Source organism: Chelonoidis abingdonii, chromosome 10 (genome assembly GCF_003597395.2).
Source record: "Chelonoidis abingdonii isolate Lonesome George chromosome 10, CheloAbing_2.0, whole genome shotgun sequence".
Taxonomy (NCBI): Eukaryota; Metazoa; Chordata; order Testudines; family Testudinidae; genus Chelonoidis; species Chelonoidis abingdonii.
The window spans coordinates 67,806,214-67,827,233 of NC_133778.1; the positions used below are offsets into that span (position 1 = coordinate 67,806,214).

Sequence of the window (21,020 nt, forward strand, 5' to 3'; positions counted from 1 at the left end):
ATGATCTACATCACTGCAGATTATTGAGTAACCAGCTGTGTGTGTGGTATACTTATTCACTTTGCACTTTGTACAGTATTCCTCCTTGATTGGGCTGTTTTGTGTAACTAAGGCTACAAAAACAGTGGCAGGTAGGGCTGCTCTGGCAAAGGTACACAACATGGGGAGACAGCTTTCCCTGTGCCCAGTTAGAAGCTGTATTTCTTTGCCACAGTAAAGTTATATACACCAGCACCTCACTCTCGTTTGGCTTCACCATACTCTGAAGGTCATTTTGCTGCTTACACTGCGCAATCCAGGCAGGTCTCCTCTGCTAAATAACACATTTTACTAGGACACCTGGGTGGGTGGGTGTGCATGGGGTGTGTGTCTGGTGGGTGGGGAAGGGAATGAGGGGTGCAGGGGAAGGGATTGCAGGAAGAAAAGAGATAATGCCAGGCAGGGTCCAGGGAACATGTGTTTGCCCTGGGACAGGAGCTTTGGGTGGCACGGGGGAGGGTTATTGCCTGCAGGGAGACGGGTGAGGCCGGGAGCAGAGGGAGATTTGGCTTCCCTGGGGCGGGGGCTGCTGCTGTGTCAGCGCGAAGCAGGTTTGGTCACCGGCTCCGCCGTCTGCCCGCCCCGCAGCCAGAGAAAAAGAAACTCTGGCACCAGGGAGGGGACGTGCGGAGAAATGAAAGTGAAACTGGCCCTGCAAGGTGGACAGCGGCTGGTCATGGCCGGGGAGGCGACGTGCCCCTTCCCGCTGCTGGTGGAGGGGGACTGGGGGGGGTCGGGGCTCCCCAAGAACCTGAAGAAGAAACTCCTCTGCTACTTCCAGAGCGGGAAGAAATCCGGAGGGGGGGAGTGCGAGATCCAGGAGCGGCCCGGCCAGGTCCTGGTTTGCTTCGCCCAGGAGGACGGTAAGGGCGGGAGGGGGGACGTCGCTTTGCTTTGCATGTAGTGTGGGCAACAAATGTCTGATCGGAACGTGAGTGTGTGTGTGAGCATCCTGCAGGGTCCGGGTGAGTGGGGCCCCGCGGGGCACAGGGCGAAAGCGTGTGTGTGTGTGTGTCAGTCAGGTCCGCTCCCTCGCCCCAGGGAATGTCTCCCAAATTTGGCCTCTTGATCTGACCAAATTGTGCTCTAGATAGGCAGGGGCACCGTTTCAACTGGGGGCAAATTTCCGCTGCGACCTTAGGCCCCTGCAAGGTCTTGGGGTTTTTTTTTTTTGGTTTTTTTTGTTTTTAAGGATAAAGTGTAAACTTCAGTCTATTTTGGGAGCATGTGTTGTGAGGATTTCCTGCGTTTTTAAATAACAATTTACACAGGATTCTTCAGGAAAAGCTGTAACAACTTTCCAGTACTGGAAATGTTTCAAGTTCTAGCTCTGTACTTTGTCAATTTCTCTAGTGAAATTTACCAGGGTACAGAAAGCTACTGTCCTGTGTAGTGGCCTCATATAATCATCCTCACAGGTGTAGTTTATATCTACCAGCCCCTCATGGACATGCCTATAATTTCATCAGTTCATGGAGGCCTTGATTCAGCAAAATCTTCAATTTGTAAGCATGTGCTTGAGGCCTGTTGCGGTTTGGTTAAGTACATGCTTAAGCTCCCATCCTAAATGGGCAAATAATATCCAGGCCTGTACATGTTCTTTAAAACTGTGGGTAACGGTATGTTTACACTGCACTTAAATATGCGTGGCTGGCCTGTGTCTGCTGACTCAGGCTTGTGGGGCACAGGCTGCAGGGCTATAAAACTGCAGTGTGAAGATCCAGGCGTCTGTGTCACATTAATCTTCTCTTGACATTTCACTGAGAGATGAGAATCTGTGCCACTTAGACCTCTGTGCTGTTCACATCACATCTGATAGAGTTAGATCTCACAAGCTGGGTAGCACTGGGTATTTGGATGAAAGACTTCCATCTTGGAAAGCCATGTGACTTGGGAAGCAGTGCTGGTAATTCAGGTGGCGATGTTCTTCCTCAAAAAGTGGCATTCAGAGGTTGTTATATGCTAGTATTTCTGCATTGTAGCTAGGGGTCTGGTGCTGTTAGAGATGCTGGGTATGGCCTTGCACTCTGTGCAGTCACATATGCCTGTGCAAAATGGGTGTATGATGTTGCCAATTTGTACTGACTTTGCACAGTAGCGCACAAAATGAAAGTCAGTAGAGCCCTGCTGTCCTTCGGATGGGATATAAAAATGAGGTGACGAATTCTTGAGACCGTTAAAGATTCATTAGCATTTTTGCTAGAGTTAGGGGAGTGTTGCATTAGTAGCTACACCAGCCCTGTGGTCCCTGACAAATGCCACCGTGTAATTGCCTTCTCTTTAACTTAAATTTGCATTGTTGATTAATTAAATAGGATAGTCTCCTCTCTGTCCTTAAAGGGATATGATCAGCTCAAAATCTAGTGATTTAAAAAAAAATACAACAGGTTACAGGTAGTTTTGAGTATTACATGTACTTTTGAGTCCCCCTGCCAATTTTTGGCTTTTACAATTTTTTATATTTTAAAAATATTTTCTCCTATTGATGAAATAGCCACAGGAATTGGGGAAACAGAGAAAATTACTATATACAAAGTACTGCCAAATACACAGTTTAAGCAAATTTATAAAAAAGAGAACTCTTTTCTTTTTGTAATCTTAAGTGTTGTAAAAATAAGTTCAGACGGAGGGATTATTTTGTCAGCACACTGTTGTTTAGTGTTGCTCTGTGCTATTAAACAGTTCCTGCATGCCACCCAGAAGTGGCTGCATTTCTGGACTGGGTGAAATACTTCTTCCATATATACAATACTTTACCAAGAGCTAGATGGAGCCTTTGCTCCTGCCCTGAATAAGGGGCAGTATCTAAGTGCTTTGCCCCAGAAGGAACCTTGGGAAGGATTTGTGACTTGGAGAATAGAGTACTTAAATTATTGCAGCCTTTTACAGGATGCAGCTTACTTCCTGCTTGTGTCAGCCCACCTCTGTTGGTCATTATATCATGGGGTGGGGCCTTGGAGCTGATTCAGTCCCCACTCCCTGCCTTTCTCTACCATTCTCTGTGCACATGCTCATGTTTGAGGGCTGGGGGAGGGAGTATTGGTCCCCCAGAGCCAGCTCCCCCAGCACCGGTCTCACGATGATCTGACCAGGCTGCACAGAGGTGTGGAAATAAACCTTACTCCCCTGAGTGGTCATGTTAGGGGCACTGACAGCCTTCCCCAAGCTCTGTAAAGCACTGGGTATGAAAGTGCTATATTGGTGTAATATCTTATTATTTATTACAAGCTTCTCTTTAGTACATATTCCTGTAAATGATTGACTCATAGCTCCTGAATGGAAAAGTGGGTGTCATCTATATGTCCATTTTCACCATCCCACACACGTTAGATTCAGTAGATCTCAGACCTCCTGATACAAGTAATGCTTTTTTTCTTTTTGTAATTTTTTTGTTTATTAAGGCTGTTCATTTCTCTGTATCACAAACATGCCAAATATGTATCTTTGATGCTGAGCAAGCCTTAAAAACAAAAACAAACAAAAAATCCACTAGATGGAGCCAGTGGTTCAAAAATGGTGTACAAGAAAGTAAACATCTTCAGGTTCCATGGCGCAATCAGTATCTGGTATCCAGGATAGATTAATCCTCTGGTATGCCCGGATTGACATCATGACATTTATGTTGGTATGCACAATGGAAAGTCTCTGTGACAGGTTCCCCTTCATAACGCAGGGACTAGATCCACCTGATACTCTAATCTTGCAAACATTTATACTCATGCTAACTTTCTGCGTACAAGTAGTCAGGGGTGCTGGGACAATTTGTACAATGGAGGTGCTGAGAGCCATTGAACCAAACTGTAAACCCTGTGTCTGAGGGAAACTACTTCAAACCAGCACCCCCAGCTAGGGTGACCAGATGAGGGGAAGAAAATATAGGGACACGTGTGCCTGCAGAGCAAAAAAAAAAAAGCCAGGTCCTGGCCCAGCTGAGAAAAAAACCCACAGTGCTGCCGGCGGATATTGGGACAAAACGAGAAGACGAGACGCGATACCCCGAGCATTAGGATATAAGAGTGCTGCACAGACCTACTGACCATCTTTCCTACCAAGGTTCGAAGTTTTCTTTATTTGTATTTTAGTGAGGCAACGAGTTCTTGACAAAAAGACCCATGAGCTCGATTTGCCAGAGAAAGGAAGATTAAAGCTGGTTGTCACCTGGCCTGAAACAACAGGTGCAACTGAAGAGGCTGTGTTTCAGGAAGAGCTGGATCCTGAACAGGTAAATAAATACAAACCAAACCCACAGCATCCAGAGCTTTGAAGCAATAGCAGGAGCATCAGGTTGTTCATTAATATTCTACTGTCTTTTTATTTGTAGGCTTTAGAGACAGCAGGCAAAGCTCAGGAGCAAGGTAAAGTGTTCTTCATAATATAGTATATAGAAGAACGGTTTGGTTCTTGATAAAATGAAAATGTTGGTGCTAGAGGTAAAACTTTTTCACCATTGACCTGTACTTCTGTAGGGAGTTGTTCAGAACCATCTCTCTCTGGGTTTGGCTTCAAGAGCTGGTCAGAAAGACTGGCTGTGAAACAGGAATATCTGGGATGGGATCAGCAAGTGCCTATACCACAATTCTACTAAGAGTGCTCAAACTCTGAGACTTTATTATGACACTTTTCTCCTCCCTGTGCAGAAAAGACAACGTCAGTCAAACTAAAGATGCTCTTGAAACTAATAATTTTCCATTCCTTTTTATGAACCTGTCTCCTTCAAAGTTTAAATAGCCGTGGTGTGTCCCTTAAATACCTTGGCTGTCAATGAAAATTCTAGGCATTACTAGGGAAAACACACCACCTGTCTGGTCAATGTACCAGATTATCAAGTACATCCATAACTATCTTTCATATTCCATTGGTTTCAATGGGATGCCAATGGAAGAACAATAGCTGTGGAGGACAAGCATTGAAAGAGTTAAGCTTAGGTGAGGGATCTTTGTATACCTCTAGTTTAAAGATTCATGTACAGAACTACGGTGCTTGTAAGTATTTCCTGGTTCTATGACATAGTTACATTGATGCCCATGTATTCGGGTCAGGTTGTGTAGTCACATGTTGTGATACTAACTTGAAAAGACACAGTGGGCAGAATGCGGAACTACAAAGGGATAACTTCAAATGTTGTTATGAAAAATGATACATCTCATTAATACGTTAATGAGTTTACTTGGACCCCCTTCCCAGCAGTACTCTGGTAAACTTTCTCATTCAAAGTGTGGTCTAGAGCAGGGCTGGGCAATCTTTTTGGCCTGAGGGTTGCATTGGGTTTTGGAAATTGCATGGAGGACTGGTTAGGGGAGTGGGGTGTGGCTTGGCCCCCACTCCCCTATCCGACCCCACTTCTCGCCCTTTGATGGCCCACCCCCAGGACTCCTGTCCCATCCAACCCCACTTGTTCCCTCACAGCCCCCTGGGACCCCTGCCCCATCTACCGCCCTTTCTGCCTGTCCCTGACCACCTCCGGAACCCTCACCCCTGTCTGTCCCCCGCCACCCCATCCAATCCACCCTCCTTCTTGACTTTCCCCCCGGACTTCTGTCCCCATTCAACCCTCCTGTTCTCCACCCTCTGACCATCCTGACCCCTATCCACACCCCCACCCCCTGACCACCACCCTGAACTCCCCTGCCCTCTATCCAACCCTCTCTGCCCCCTTACCACGCTGCCTGGAGCACTGGTGGCTGGTGATGCTACAACCACACACCGTGCAGCACAGAGCACCGGGTCATGCTGGGCTTTGCAGCGGCACTGCCCCAGGAGCTTGCAGCCCCACTGTCCAGAGCATTGCGCTGGTGGAGGGGTGAGCTAAGGGAGCAGGGGAAGGGGAATAGCAGGGGAGGGGCTGGGGGCTAACCTCCTGAAAGACGAGCTCAGGGGACGGGCAGGAGGGTCCTGTGGGCTGGATGTGGCCTGCGGGCCGTAGTTTGCCCACCTCTGGTCTAGAGAATAGTATCTCAGACAGCAAAACTAATCATAACCAGTGAAAAAGTAATGTTCCATCTTCAGGTTAAGGAAGTTAGGTTAACCAGGAAATTCTTTTGTCGTTACAATTACTTTTATAGACATTTTTGATTTCTCAAAGTTTAACATCAATCCTATTTTAGACATTACAATGAACTATAGCAGTAAATAGCTGCCTGTATCTGAATGTTTATTCAGTGCTTCTTTTCTTAGTTCTTCCCTGCTTCTAACAATGGGTACTTAAATATAGCATCTATGTTGTATTAGTTCATGCTAGAGATGGACCCCCCAAATAACCCCAAATATTAAAAACCTCCAAACTTTGGATCTGCAGCCATGTTTTGTATCTTAAGCCCATCTTCAGTTTATGTTTACGTGTGCTTACTCCTGGGGGAATTCCAAGCCACTGCGCATGCACAGAATTTATGTCTCCCCACATATTTCTTTGCTTTCCTGCAGAAAAATGACTTTCTGACAGGGAAGCTGCAAGAGTGGTCATGCGACCCTCTCCAGCAGAATGTTTCAGGTGCCCAGGACAGCCAACAGAGAGGTAAATCACAGTAGGGCAGGAGGCAGGACTGGGGAAGACCTAGCTGGTGGCTCCTACCCTCCGCCAGCCTCAGTTGCTAGTCACAGCTGGGCTGGGAGGACAGGACTTCCTCTTCCCCTGAACGGCATCCGGGTCCGGGTTGACCCACCCCCAGATTTCTCCCCCTGCTGCAGGAAGTTCTGTAAACTCCCACCATGCCCCTCCCCATCGCTCCTCAGCTGCAGGGAGAAGGATCCCTGTACAGGGAACTGCTCCCCCATCCGCCCAACCCCGTGCATCCAGACCCCCTCATACCCCAACCCTCCTGCTGAGCCTCACCCCCCGCACTCAGAACTCCCCCTGATGAGCTCCACTCCGAGTGCAGCTGGACCACCCCGATGAGCCACGCGCATCTGGATCCCCACCCCCTACCGATCCCCACCCCACTGAGCCCCATGCAACAGTCCCATTTCTGTTGCACCCAGAACCCACAACAAGCCCCTGTGCATCTAGATCCCTCCTGCACGTGGATTCCCCACTGAACTGCCCGCACCCAGATTGCCCCACACAGAATCCTCTCAACCCATACCTGGATCCCCCCAAATTAAGTCCCTCCACAGTTGGATCCTGCCTTGCTGAGCCTGCCTGCCCACACAAAGGGGCAGGGTCCTGGGGTGTTTCTGGGGCAGGTCAGATCCTTGCACTATGTTAGAGTTGGGTGCAGCCTCACCACTGAGCCTGTGTCCTGGGGGGGAGTTGCACAGAGATCTCCCATCTCTGTGCAGCCAGTGGCCTGTGCTCCACAATGCCATGCTAAAGCCTCCACATTTATTTGACAAATAAAATTTGCAGAATTTTAAAATATTGTGCACAGAATTTTATTTTTTTTGATGCAGAATGCCCTCAGTAGTAGTATGCTTTCAACATTTTATCAGATGTGGTGGCTGAGGCTCTATTCCTGTAGGTGATTTTCCTGTAGATAGGTCTGACAACCCTTTGATGTTTTACAGTATCCAGTAACTTAAGCAAAGCTTTTGTCCCCGTAATCATTTACTTTTTCCAGAAGAGAAAGCAGGAGCCCTTTTAAGAGGAAGAGATGAAAGTTTTAAAAAATTAAAAACATTAGACAGTAAAATAATATTGAGTTTGCCCTAATATATTTACCCCATGAAATGTATTGAGTGTGTACAGCTGTGTAACCCAGTGACATCCTTTTATTTGTACTTCTGTCAAACTAGATGTACAGCAAGTCTTGCAAAGAAAGGAACTTTCAGTGCAGAATAGTGCACCCTGGGTGGAGAATATTCAAGAACACCCCCAAACGACTTCATCTCTGCTTGTGCTTGAAAATATAGAGGAGTCTGTCACAGAATGCATGTTAATTATGCTGTTGGAGACTATCAGTGGCTTATCGGGAGACAACGACTTCAGCATGGAAATGATACCTGAAATAAATGCGGCTGTAGTTACCTTTATCAAAAGTATAGGTAAGACAGAATCTATACTGCCTGTAATTTTTATGTGTAGTTTTAAAAGGTGGTTACTACCTAATGCATTAAGAATTGCCATAAAAGAAATGTGAATAGTAAATTGGGATCTAAATTGACTACAATCACTCATGAAAAAGACCTGGGTACTATTGTGGACAGATCCCAGAAAACATCTTCTCTGCGTGCAGCTATTATCAAAAAGGCAACCAGAACATGAGGATGTGGGAAGATTTTGAGAGAAAATAATATTGAAAATATTATCATGCCAACTTCATAAATTGATGGTGCAGGCACATTTGGAGTGCTGTGTTTCATTCTGATCATTTCATCTCAGAACAGATATAACAGAAATAAGAGTGGATGGAGTCCAGAGATGGGTTGAAAATATGAGCAGTATGGAAATACTTCCATATGACAAGAGATTAAAAAGATTAGAACTACTTATCTTGCAGAAGAGATTAATAGGAGACATGTCAGAGAAATACAATAATGAATAGTATTGAGAAAGTAAATTGCGTGTTCCTATTTTACCTTTATGATAACACAAGAACAAAAGGACAGCCAATGACATTGGAAGACAATTAATTTAAAACTGATGACTAGAAATAATAATTAAAAAATAAATAAATACCTTATTACACAATTGGCCTGTGGAATTCATTGTCACAGACACCATGGTATTTACACTTGGAAACTTGCCCAGTGCTGAAAATGGTTTCATTCCAGTTGTAAACAGAACCAAACTACACTCAGTATCATTGCAGAAATCATAGCTGAGCCCTAAGAATGATACAATAAAGAATGTTTCACGAATGCCTTTTTTCTGATTTCAGACACTGTGCAATTTTTGGACCTATGTGCCCAAAACAACAGAATGAAAAACTTAAAAATTACTGCCAGGCTTCTTGAATTGACACAAAGCGTCAAGGCTGAAAACATACCATCTACAGTCCCTAAAGATTATATAACCATCTACTTTGAAAGTCCAAAGCATGGAGGTGGCCCAGTATTAAATGTTAAACATTTCCGTAAGGAGAAGTCAGCTATCATTACTTTTTGTGATCACAAAGGTAATACTGTCTCACTTTCAGTACGTCTTTTCATTAGAAAATGAACATGATATTCTTAGAAAATGGTTAATCAGCTTGGTGTCTGAAAGTAAATGGCTACAGTACTAATAAGAGACCCAGGTCAGGTTTGGAGTCATAAAAGTAAAGTGCTTAGGCCCTGTTCCAAGGGTCTGAGTTCTTTCCTGGAGGTGTTGTGCAACCTCTACTCAGCATTGGCTTCAATGTGACTTGCAGGTTTTCAGCATCTCAGAACTTGACCCAACGAAAGTTCATATCTAAATAAGAATTAAGTAGAATCTCATGGTTTGATTCATTAGAAATACGCATGTGTATTTGTTGCCTGTTCAGGGTTCCAGAACCATTCCATCCTGTGTTATCTTTATATAACCTTTAATATCTCTGTTATACACGGATTGATGACTCTTGGATGTTATTTTTTAATATAAACACATCTATGGTTTTTCACCGTAATTTTATTATATGTGACAATAGGGAAAGCAGGTTCTTTAAACTACTTTGAGCTGTGATCTGTTTGGATTTCATAAGCTAAGCAGGGACAAATTTCTTCTGCATCTGGACAGGATGTGTCTAAGTGGTGATGATTCAGTAGGTCGCAATGTTTCCTTTGAATCAACATGAAACCAATGCCCCATCCTAGTGTTAGGGTCACCTCCAATAAATAACTCCCTGTAGTCAGAGTCCCAAGGTTTCCAGAATAATTTTGTTTGACTTTTAATTGAAGACCTCTGGTAAGTGACTTATTTTTGGCTAACATGCTAAACGATTGCTTAAGAAGTTTCAGTATGTTAGACTTGATGTATAACCTGGCTCATGGTAATGACACTTTTTGTACTCTCATCAATCACATTTTCCTTTGCATTGTCTATATCCCATTTAAAATTACAGGAAAGTGCCCAAAAATTGATGTAACTTTCTGGTTGAGCAGTGGACCAAGAATTCTTTTGATAAAGTTTAGAATAAGAAATATTTGCTTCTCCTTTTGATATGGCACCCTTCCATGCCCATCTCTCAGTAAGGCCTCATAGTAAAGCATAACTGTGAAGTTAAACGATGCCCAGGTGTACTTAATGAAACAAACAGAAAACAGAACCCTGAAAATAGTGTTTTGGAAGCCAAAAAACACAGAAATAGACACATAAGACAAATTATTATTCTATTTAATAGTGTTTCAGGCTGATTTTTTAAATTTTATTGAAGTTCTTTGTATATTTTAATTTTTAGATCTGAACACTGTCTTGGGAAAGCAGCATTCCCTTGATCAAACACCAATTTCTGTACATCCGTACTACAGTTCTTTGGGTACAGCTCTTTATGGAAAGAAGAGACCACTAATAAAGATGCCAGAACCAATAAGAATCCCAGTGGATCCTTACATCTTGCAGTTTTTACAGAGCCATGATAGACTAATCCAAGAAATAAACCAGGAAATGGAAAATTGCCATTGTGACCTAAAATGGCCCCAAGCCAAATGTACATACCCAGAAATTACATTGTGTCCTTCAGCAACTTTGTCTAAACAGAGAAGGTCAATGATTAAGTTTATTAGGACTTGGAAAGAGGATGTTTCCACTGAGTTCTCTTGTGTCATGTCAAAGTACAAAGCTAGTAAATGTAAAGTAAATGCAGTGGTTTGGGAAGCCGTACAAAACAGATTTGAGAAGGACCGTGTTTTGACTATACCTGATATTTCTAAGGAAATAGTTATCATAGCAGGTGACATGTTGGCTGTGGAGGACGTGGAGAAAGAACTGAAAGAACATATGGAAAATTCTGTGAGAGAAACAGAAAGGGAAAAGCAAAATATAGAAATAACTATGTCAGTTCCCCCAGGAAAGTATGCAATTTTGCACAATGCTGGGCTAGAGGAGAATATTTTCAAGGAGTATCCATGCTTGAAGATCTCTTATGATGCTGCAAAGAAGACAATTGGCCTATGTGGAGTAGCTGCAGAAGTTTATAAAGTCAAAAGTGACATACTGGAAAAGGTGCAGAACATGGCACAGAAGTCAATTACTATTCATCCTCAGATTTTCCAGTTCCTACAGCACATCGATAATGAAACTCTGTCACAGAGCTTATTTGTGACAAATCAAGTCAATGCCTTTTATCAGCTTGAGAATGATACTGTACTGCTGGTAGGAGACTCTCCTAAAGTTCTCTTAGAAGCAGAAGAACTATTGAAGACAGAGTTAGACTATAAATGCATTCCTCTGGAAGACCGAGAAGTCATCAAAAAGAGAGAATGGAGGGAACTCACTAGCATCTTGTACAAGACATATAATGCATCCCAGGAAATGCTAATAATGGATGACCTGCTCCCTCTTCAAAGAGATCAGGAAGTAGTTATTGCTGGTTATTCTAGAGCTGTATCAGAAGCTTATCAAAAGCTTTCTGAGTTTGTAGATAGAAACACACAGGTGCAAAAATTAATCCCAGTTCAGTCTGTGGCAGTTGTACAGTTCATAGAGAAGGAAAAAACCCATGTTTGTCATGAATTGAGAAAGAAAGATGTGACAATTAATTTTGGCACACAGACTTCACGTAAAAGTATTTCCCTGAGTGGACCAAAGGTAGAAGTGTTGAAGGGCATCCACCTGATTGAACAAATTCTGTCTTCACTATATTCTACAAATGTGTTAATAGATAAGCCGGGAGCCAAAGCATTTTTCAGAGACAAAGAACGCTCGTATGTTAGTGAGGTAAAGCATCAATTTAACTGTCTGATCAGGCTACAAGAAGATGGAGAAGAACAAAGAGAAGGTGGTGAAACTGGTAATGATATGACAAAACAGCTTCACTGTAAAATGATCCTGCAAGATGGAGTTGTAGTAGCAGTTTATAAAGGGAATGTATGCACTCATCCAGCTGACGTTGTGGTGAATGCATCCAATGAGGACTTAAAGCATATTGGTGGCCTTGCTGAGGCACTTTTAAAAGCTGCAGGGCCAGAACTACAAACAGAATGTGACCGTATTGTGCGGAAACGAGGCCCTTTGCAGCCCGGCCGTGCTGTTATTACAGATGCAGGGAACCTCCCATGTAAACAGGTGATTCATGCTGTTGGGCCCAGGTGGAGGGATCATGAACCAGAAAAGTGTGTGTGCCTGTTAAAAAGAGCAATAAAGGAAAGCCTTCGCCTGGCTGAAACGTACAATTATCATTCCATAGCCATCCCTGCTATCAGCTCTGGGATATTTGGATTCCCGTTAAAACTGTGTGCACAGTCAATTGCAAAATCCATCAAAGAAACTTTGGAAGATTTTCCAGAGGAAAGCTGCCTGAAGGAGATTCATCTTGTGGACTTTGCAGAAAAAACAGTTCAGGCTCTCACTGATGCCTTGAAAGAAGTGTTCGCAGAGAAATCACCCCAGCACAGTTTATTGCCTCAGTCCAAAACAGGCCACCAGCCCAGAGAAAGTCGAGGTGCTCAGAACAGAAAGGGTCTCCAGATGGTAACAATGGATGAAGGTCTGAGTGTCATACTGGAGAAGAGAGACATTCAGGAGGCTACAGTAGGTGTTTTAATTTATCAGATATTACCCAGTTTCATGTAAAGATTTTTCTCAAAGTTAACTGGGAAATGAGAAGATACTAGGTTAACTTGATTTCTAAAATGAGTATTCTGTAATGAAACACACAAGGGACCCAAGCCACAAAGTTTACATCTAGGTCTGAATTTCAAACATTCAGAAGTTCGAGGGTTTTTGGCACTGTGGTTTTGGTTCAGCTAACTAAAACCAATTGCAAACTGCCCCATCTAGGGGTTCCAAACCCCAGCTTTCCCCTAACTACCACAAATTCAGGATGTTTCAATCTAAGTTGAGTGTGATTTGGGGTCCACCTCTAGAGTCAACATACAAAATAATTAGCTTTTTCAACAAACTGTATTGAAGTTAAATGGGTTAACACTGTTATTCATAGTGCTCCAAGCTGATAGAAGGGAATCCAGGCCATGAGGTGCCATCCTCTCTGGTCTTGCTACTGTACAAGGGGTGTCCTGAGAGTTTCCTTCCCTTCTGCCTGCACTGGGGAAGGCCAAGGTGCTGAGTCTGAATTGTACAACTTGCTGAAGTATTGAAAGAGCAAGACCAGAAGCGGCTGCTTAATTTGCTTTTGCTGAAGGCTGGATCAGGAGGTTGGAAACCTGAACTAACTGCACTTTGGTTTTCACACTCTCTGCTTATCCACAGCTCAGCTGATGCATTTCAGACTGGTTTATCTGGAGTGTCTTTGTGTAGTCCAGTGTGACTCCTTATTACACCCTTAGTGTTTGTTTGTTTGTTTTTTTATATTAGTGGTTCCAAGTGCAGCTCAGTACATCTTAACAGCCCCTGATTTTTCTTTTTAAGTAAACATTCCCTCTCTGGCTCACCGTAGCCAGTTATGGGGCTCCTTCATAAAGTGTGGTCCTATTGCACTGGCTATTGGCTGCTCTCTTTGAAAGCTTTATATCTGTAAGTTTTATTACAGTGGCAGCCCTATCTAACCCAATAACCCCATTAAAAATTCCTCCGTATTTAATGTTAAAGGGAAACTACAAAACAAAAAATTATGGTTTTTGCTCTTTCCTGTCTTTATGATGCAAACAGACTGCCTCAGTTTCTACCACCCAGGTTTTATATCTGGGATATTGCTTTTCTGAGAAGTAGCATCCTGTCCCATCTCAGTTGTGGGGAGGGAGAAGAGCCCCAAGGTTACAGGTGTATGTGACATCAGAGTCATAACTCATGGGTAAGGTTATGATTTGGTCATGGAGGTCGTGGAAGCCATGGAATCCGTGACTTCTGCAGACTCCAGGACTTCAGCCTGCAGTGACTGAGAACTGCAGGGTACCCCCACCTCCTGTGGTGGCTGGGAGCTGCGGGGTACGCCTGCCGCTGCAGGTGGAGGGGTCCCTGCAGTGCCACAGTCCCCGCAGGTGTGGGGATTCCCCTGGAGCTCCCCAGCCTCCATGGGGGGGAATCCCCTGCTGCTCCCCAGTTTCCATGGAGGGGATCCCCCAGAGCACCCCAATCCCCGTGGTTGCAGGAGACCCCTGGCAGCTCCCCAGCTGCCACCAGGGGAATCTCCCAGAGCTCCTCAGTCACCATGGACGGGGTGTGTGTGTCCCCTCCATAGCTCCTCAGCTGCCATGGACAGGTCTCTGCTGGTGCAGGGGACCCCTGCAGCTTCCCTGCCTAGAAGGGGGAATCCCCCAGAGGTCCCCAGTCCCTGGGATCCCCCGCAGCTCCCCAGCCACCACAGGCATAGGTCCGTCCCACCTCCCAGCCACTGGGCAAGAGCAGGGGCCGCAGCTCCCAGCCACAGCAGGGCAGGGTGCTGGACCCTCTTCCCTCCCCATTTTGTCATCGACATTTGTAGTAAAAGTCCAGGACAGGTCATGGCTTCCATGAATTTTTATTTATTGCCCGTGACCGCTCCGTGCCTTTTACTAAAAATGTCCATGACAAAATCGCAGCCTTACTCGTGGGTGTTAAGTTACTCAAGGGCATAAGTGTTTTGGCCTAAATTTGCTTCAGTTTCGTTTTGGTGCAGCTGTTTCTTCTGTTGGTGCTGCTGGGAAACTGCTCTGGGAAGGAGAAGCTGCACAACAGAAATTCTTCCAGAGGAATTTAGAAAATGCTGCAGGGAATGTCAAGCAGCAAAATGCAGGATTCCTGTACTCCCATGATGGATTGACACCTCTATATACCTAGTATGCAGAGCTTTTGCTGAGAACCTCATATCTGTGTTAACACATTACCTCTTGCCGCATGTGTGACGTACACAGTCTAATGGTGCTGGTAAACACTTCCATTTAAGATCCTGTTCGAAATATTTTTGTTTTGTTTTTCTTTCAGACGGATGTGATCGTAAGCAGTGTTGGCATGGATCTGCGACTTGGTGTAGGTCCACTCTCTCAAAGTTTGCTGCAGAAGGCTGGACCAACACTCCAGCTAGAGTTCAATGAAGAAAGCCAAAGACAAGTTCCTATTCAAGGATCTGTGTTCCAAACAAGTGGATGTAATTTGGCCTGCAGCTTTCTGTTCCATGCCGTTGTTCCTGTATGGGATCAAGGAAGAGGCGCTGCCATGACGGTAACAGTCTTTATAAATTTTCTTCAGGGCATTAATTTTGTTTGAAAGTGCTGCTCATTTAACATGAAAATGGATTTAATGTGGATCCTGTATTGAAGTTACATAGTAATGAGCAGGAAGTATCAGCTCTATTTATTTCAGTTTGAATGACCTCAAGGTGTGTAATGCATGTTGAATAATGAGGGGTGAGTTTTTTAGGACCAGCAGACACTGTTTGGGATTAAAGAATAAAGGCCATGTTGACAGACACAAATGTTACTGTTTCTTTTATACAGATCCTAGAAGGCATAGTCAAAGAATGTCTGAAGAAAACCGAAGAGCTGTCTCTACGTTCAATCACGTTCCCAGCAATCGGGACTGGTGGGTTTGGGTTTCCTAAACCCGTTGTTGCTAAATTAATGTTTGATGAAGTGTTCAAATTCAGTAGTAATCACAACTTGAAGTCTCTTCAGGAAGTTCATTTTCTGTTGCATCCAAGAGATACAGATAATATTCAGGTGATTTCTTTCATGTTAATGTTTTTCCTATTACACACCCTTCTAGTTATTTATTATCAATGTGATTTCGTTATAATGTTTTTAAAGGCCTGATTTATTATATTCATTATAAATTATTTTAGTGACAGGTTAAGACAGCTGTCTCAGTGGGCCTGATCCTGTGACCCTTACATGGGACATCCATGTTCACGAGAGAGGTGCTGTTGATCTCAATATTTTAGATTCTGAAATCATTACTCAGGCAAACACCTGTTTAGTTGAATGGGAGTTTGCCCTAGTGAAGACTTAGTGAAAAGTGAGTGAGGACCTCAGGATTTGGCCCACTAAGAGAGGATTGCAGGATTGGGCTCTGAAAGATCAGCTGCTTCCTCATAGAAATCTGAAAACATGCTGAGTGAAATCATGGTGCCACTGCAGTCAGAGGAAGTTTTACTCATTGACTTCATTGGGACTAGCATTTCACGCTCTTGAGAAACCTTTCTTCTGTATACCACTTGTTTTCTGTTTTTGTTGGTTGTTTTCCTTTGCTCATTATTAATAGAGATATTTGCATGATAATAGATTATTTGTTTAATCAGATCCTTCTGTTTATTTCTCAAGTAGTCATTATCTTCTGCAGGTGACAGTATAATTGTTTCTATAGCAATCAATTGTGATGTCACAAACAGATGACTTTTGAGTTAAAGTGGAATATAACCTCCATAACCTTCCCCTAAACCAAAAAATAAAAAAATCCTGTTTTTTTTCATATGTAGCCAGTAATAACACTCTGGGGAAGAGGAATTCAGAAAACCTGTATGTGTGTATCTTTACTCTGCAGATGCATGAATATAATGTGCATATATTCAACATTGTTTCCAAACTGAGGTCCTGATTTTCAGACCTCATTCCCCACTCAGACTTCTTAAGCACCAGTGCTTCTGCATGCAAGTGACAGGTGCTGCACTAGATGACATTAGACGGTGCCAAAAAGCAGCTAACCAGTTCAGAACAAAGTAACTGCTTAGCAGTGTAAAGTTTCAGTAGGCTCAGGATTTTAAGGTTCAGTCTGCATTAGGCTTCCAAAATGTTTCTCATCTTTGCTATTACTGGCTCAGCTCCACTACTGGTAGAAATGTTGAATTAATATGGATGAGATTCCCAGGGTAGTAGGCATTTTAAATGCTGTATTTTCTAACCCTGCTCAGAGCAGTTCTGGATGACACAGTAGTAAAAATACCTGCAACTACCAGCACCTCATTTCCACAAAATTTCCCATTACTTCTACCACTGACGCTTAGACTCTGCTGTAAGGTGAACATTATGTGCATGCAGATACATTGCTGTTAATTTTACTTATGAGACTAGCCGGTTTGAATCTGTCTCTGTTGGGCAAATCTCTGATACCTTGTCTGCAGTATCTTTGATTCTATTTCTAGGCATTTACAGATGAACTAGAATCTAGGACCAATGGGAATTTCCAGGCTGCATCATCAAGTCCAAGTAAGGTTGTTTATTTGGATTGGGTTTTATAAATACGCAGCTGGCAGGAGAATGTCACCAGGATGTAACATAGTCTAGTGAACTGACATTCCTAAACCCGGGAGGTGAAAAACTCAGGGGAGAAAATATTTTGTTATGGTGACATTCTTGCTCTTCAGGGATGCTGCCAGCCTTACTACATGGAGGAGAATCCACTAGTATTATACTGATAGATTGCAGTGGTTGCTGGGATCATAAAGATGCAGTCACCATGCTAAGCAAACCACAGATAACATGCTACAAGAGCAACCAATCAAGGGCTCTCAGCAGCATCATTTCCCTTTGTGCCCTTTTAGGCCATCTGTGAAGATTACCCCCTTACCTCTGTAACTTGAATGGTCCACACAAAGGTATCCAGCAGATGTAGTTCCTTTCCATTTATTAATTCGCAGGAAGGAAATGCTGACAGCACAGTATGTGAGTGAACAGCACGCAACACCAGAAATTCGTTCAGGAGAATGTAGAACCTATTCCCTCTTCCATTGAAGTTCATAGAAAAATTGCATCAACATCAATGGGAGTAGCATTTAATGGATCCACGGTATTTAAACTGAATGAGTTCTCTGTCTCCTGGGTCCTATGCACTGAATAATGGAAAGCAGCAGTAAAAAATCTGGGTTAGAGAATATTGGAGTCAAAGAGGCTACTTTATGTCTGGGGATCCCAATCTGTGAACTCTGCATTGAACTTACAAAGCATACATAAGCTCAGGGAATAGCACTTTTACTAGGACAGACCACTCTTAATGTATTTTTATTTTCCTTGCAGTTTCCTTTGGGCGTGTTTCAACTCCGGTATTGGGAGTTCATGAAATGCAGCTTGGTTCCATTACATTCCAGGTAGCAACTGGAGATATCACCAAGGAAAATACAGATGTGATTGTAAACATTTCAAATTCATCATTTAATGCCCAATCAGGTACTTTATTGAATATACATAAATTTAATGATAAATTCACTGCCACGTATTGGAAATGGAGGGAGCATTTTCAATATGCAAAACTTTTATAAAGTCTTTCTTCATGCTGGAAAAGTGGGATGGCAAATGTCTGCACTTTGTGTTAATTTGTTACGTTAAAGGCCATCGGTCTTGTCCTTTCATTTCAGGGCTGTGGTTCTCCAACATTAGTGCTATTCCCAATGATAATTTTCCATTGTGAAATGTATGACTTAGACCAGTGGTACCCAGCTTTGCAGCATTTGAGAGCCTCTTGGTCTAATAGAATTTCAGAGAGCTAATAAATAATGGCTGAGTCTGTCCTGACTTTGTGTTGGGATGTTTCAAGATAGAAGCGCAACACATAGCAATACACATAGCGAACACATAGCGATACAACCTCATGACACAAAATAATATCAGGGTATCCCAACACAGTTATTTTGTGATTTCTTTTGACACATTGTCAGTTGCTGCTCGTGAGCGCACAGAGTAAAGCAGAGTGGAGTGGCAAAGGTGGCATCAGGCCATCTTTGTGCTTCTCTGAGCCTGGATGATCTATATGCTGGGCTGGTACCCAGGCACAAGTCAGAGCTGCCTGAAGAGACAACCCTCTTGTTCTCTTGCTCGCTATCCTATGCTGTAATGTTGATTTCCCCCACAAAAATTCTAAATGTATTGGTAGGTGCTTATTCTGGAAGCCTGGCCCATTAGCTAATATATGCAATGGGCCAGGTCATAGAAAGGACTAGCCATAAGTAAATTAACATCCACCACGCCCTGCCAACCCTTAGTCCGCCCCCCTCCTCAGGAGCCCAAGAAATAAGATGGGCCTTGCCCCTTGCTTAGAAGGTTAACAAACTTAGGCTCTGGCATTCTGTGGAGGTGAGTCAGTTCCAAAGTCAAGGACCCCACACAGAAAACACCCTGCCAGCAGCCCTCACTCATTTATGTCAAGGGGGCTTCAACTTGAACATCTCTGCTGATTCAAGCAGTAGCAGCATGACACAGAGAAAGAGGCAATCTGTCAGGTAATGTAGCCTGGTGACTGACATACTGTCCACCAAGAGAGCTGTGAAATAAAGTTAATTCATAAGTGAAATATATTCTTTGCAGACCATATGAGATGTTATGCAGATTACTGAACACAATAGGAATTGGTGGGGCTCAGCATCTTGTAGGATGTGGCCCCATGGGAGTTTTGGCTATTCAAGGAATGCAGAATCTGGCTGTTAGTGTGTGAAACTATAGCATGTGATAGCTCACTGGTTTGAGCATTGGCCTGCTAAACCCAGGGGTTGTGAGTTCAATCCTTGAGAGGGCCATTTAGGGATCTTGGGCAAAAAAAAAAAAATAGTTGAGTATTGGTCCTGCTTGGAGCAGGGGGTTGGACTAGATGCCTCCTGAGGTCCCTTGCAACCCTGATATTCTAAGATTTATGAGAGTTTTCATACAGGTGTGATGTGATTTTTGGGTAACAACAGTTAAACTGCCTTAGTGAACTGACATGCTTTCTCATTTATTTAAGGTGTCTTCAAAGCAGTGATGGAAGCTGCCGGACCCCAGGTTGAACTAGAATGTGCTATGCTTGGTATGATGCAACATATATTCCATTTGATTCCATTATTAGTATCCCTGCTCTTTCCACATCCCAAATTACAAAATGAACTAGTGACCCCATGGTTCTGGCAGTTCGGTTCCAATATTGCACCTTTTGCTTCACATTTTTTCACTTTTGGCAAATCTGTGGATTCTTCCCCTTTATGAGCCTGATCTTGCAAGGTGCTGAGTGCCTCCCACGTGGTGCCAAGTGCCCTCAACTCCCAAGCCAATGGGAGTTGAATGTGTTCTGCACTTAGTAGGATGAGCACATAATCTCGCAATCAATTTCTTGCCTTTCTGCCTAGTAGTGCTATTTGTACCATTGCGCTCATGAGTCCATCTGTTTTTTGCAGCATAAGCCCTTTTTGATGTGTTTATAACTCACTTTAAATGACCTAGCACTTTTAAAGGATTTTATTACATGTGCCTAAGCCTCCTTGAAATAGCCCTAAAATCACTTGGGCCCTTTTTTAGTCTCTCAGCTTATCTATAAAATGATAATTGGAGATTTCTGGAGGTAAATGACATAAATAAAGATAATGGATTTTTCAAGCAGAGGTATTGTGTATCAGTAGAATGTGCACATTTTAAGAAATTATTTAAATTATTTAAGAAATTATTTAAATGTCATATACATTAAAAGGTAGTTTGTGTTAAATTGTAAACTATTATTTGATAAGCACCCAGATTTCAGTCATAATTAAAACTGGAAATTCTGAGCACATACAAAGTTCACCCCCAATTTGAGATATCAGCTTAAAGAAATTTTAAAAGCAGAATGTTAGCAGCAAAAACGTTAACCAGATAAAGCTGGTGGAATGTCAAGATCCTGAATGGATAAAACATTCAAGATAGATTTGCTTTCCACTTTCCTGTTTGCAAATACCAGGCAGATTTATATCCAGAAGCTATATTCTCATCTGGTGTAGATCAGCATGGCTCCATTGAAGACACTGGAACTGCTCCATTGTACACAACTTCACTTGAGGGTCTGGTCCTTTGTTATTATAAAGTGTTGATCTCTTTATTTTGTGTGTCATATTTTTTTCTTCTATCTTCCAGCCTCGCAGCCTCACAGTGGCTTTATAACCACACAAGGTGGAAAACTGATGTGTGGTAAAATTATTCACCTCGTTCATCAGAAAGATGTTAAAGCTCAGGTCTCTAAAGTGCTCCAGGAGTGTGAACTGAGGAAGTACACATCTGTCGCCTTCCCAGCAATTGGAACAGGTTTGTTTTTTCTTAGTAGATTTGAAAGGAAAAGCAAAATCAAGATA

The 21,020-nt window shown here is 43.1% G+C and overlaps 1 protein-coding gene across 3 annotated transcripts in view; it reads left to right on the forward strand.

Moving 5' to 3' along the window:
* Positions 1-658: 658 nt before the first annotated feature.
* Positions 659-21,020, forward strand: part of LOC116832887 (protein mono-ADP-ribosyltransferase PARP14-like) — a 32,020-nt gene continuing 11,658 nt past the window's right edge. For 2 of the 3 annotated variants that reach the window (XM_032793995.2, XM_032793997.2), the window contains exons 1-12: positions 659-902; positions 4,122-4,261; positions 4,361-4,394; positions 7,768-8,016; positions 8,853-9,089; positions 10,332-12,622; positions 14,951-15,187; positions 15,463-15,684; positions 17,103-17,166; positions 17,974-18,123; positions 19,670-19,732; positions 20,806-20,973. In XM_032793995.2, the coding sequence (XP_032649886.1) occupies positions 674-902; positions 4,122-4,261; positions 4,361-4,394; positions 7,768-8,016; positions 8,853-9,089; positions 10,332-12,622; positions 14,951-15,187; positions 15,463-15,684; positions 17,103-17,166; positions 17,974-18,123; positions 19,670-19,732; positions 20,806-20,973 (4,084 nt within the window). In that variant the 5' untranslated portion in view covers positions 659-673. Of the gene's footprint in view, positions 903-930; positions 1,005-4,121; positions 4,262-4,360; positions 4,395-7,767; positions 8,017-8,852; positions 9,090-10,331; positions 12,623-14,950; positions 15,188-15,462; positions 15,685-17,102; positions 17,167-17,973; positions 18,124-19,669; positions 19,733-20,805; positions 20,974-21,020 lie in introns of those variants that run through there. The other variant, XM_032793996.2, reaches the window with a different exon arrangement.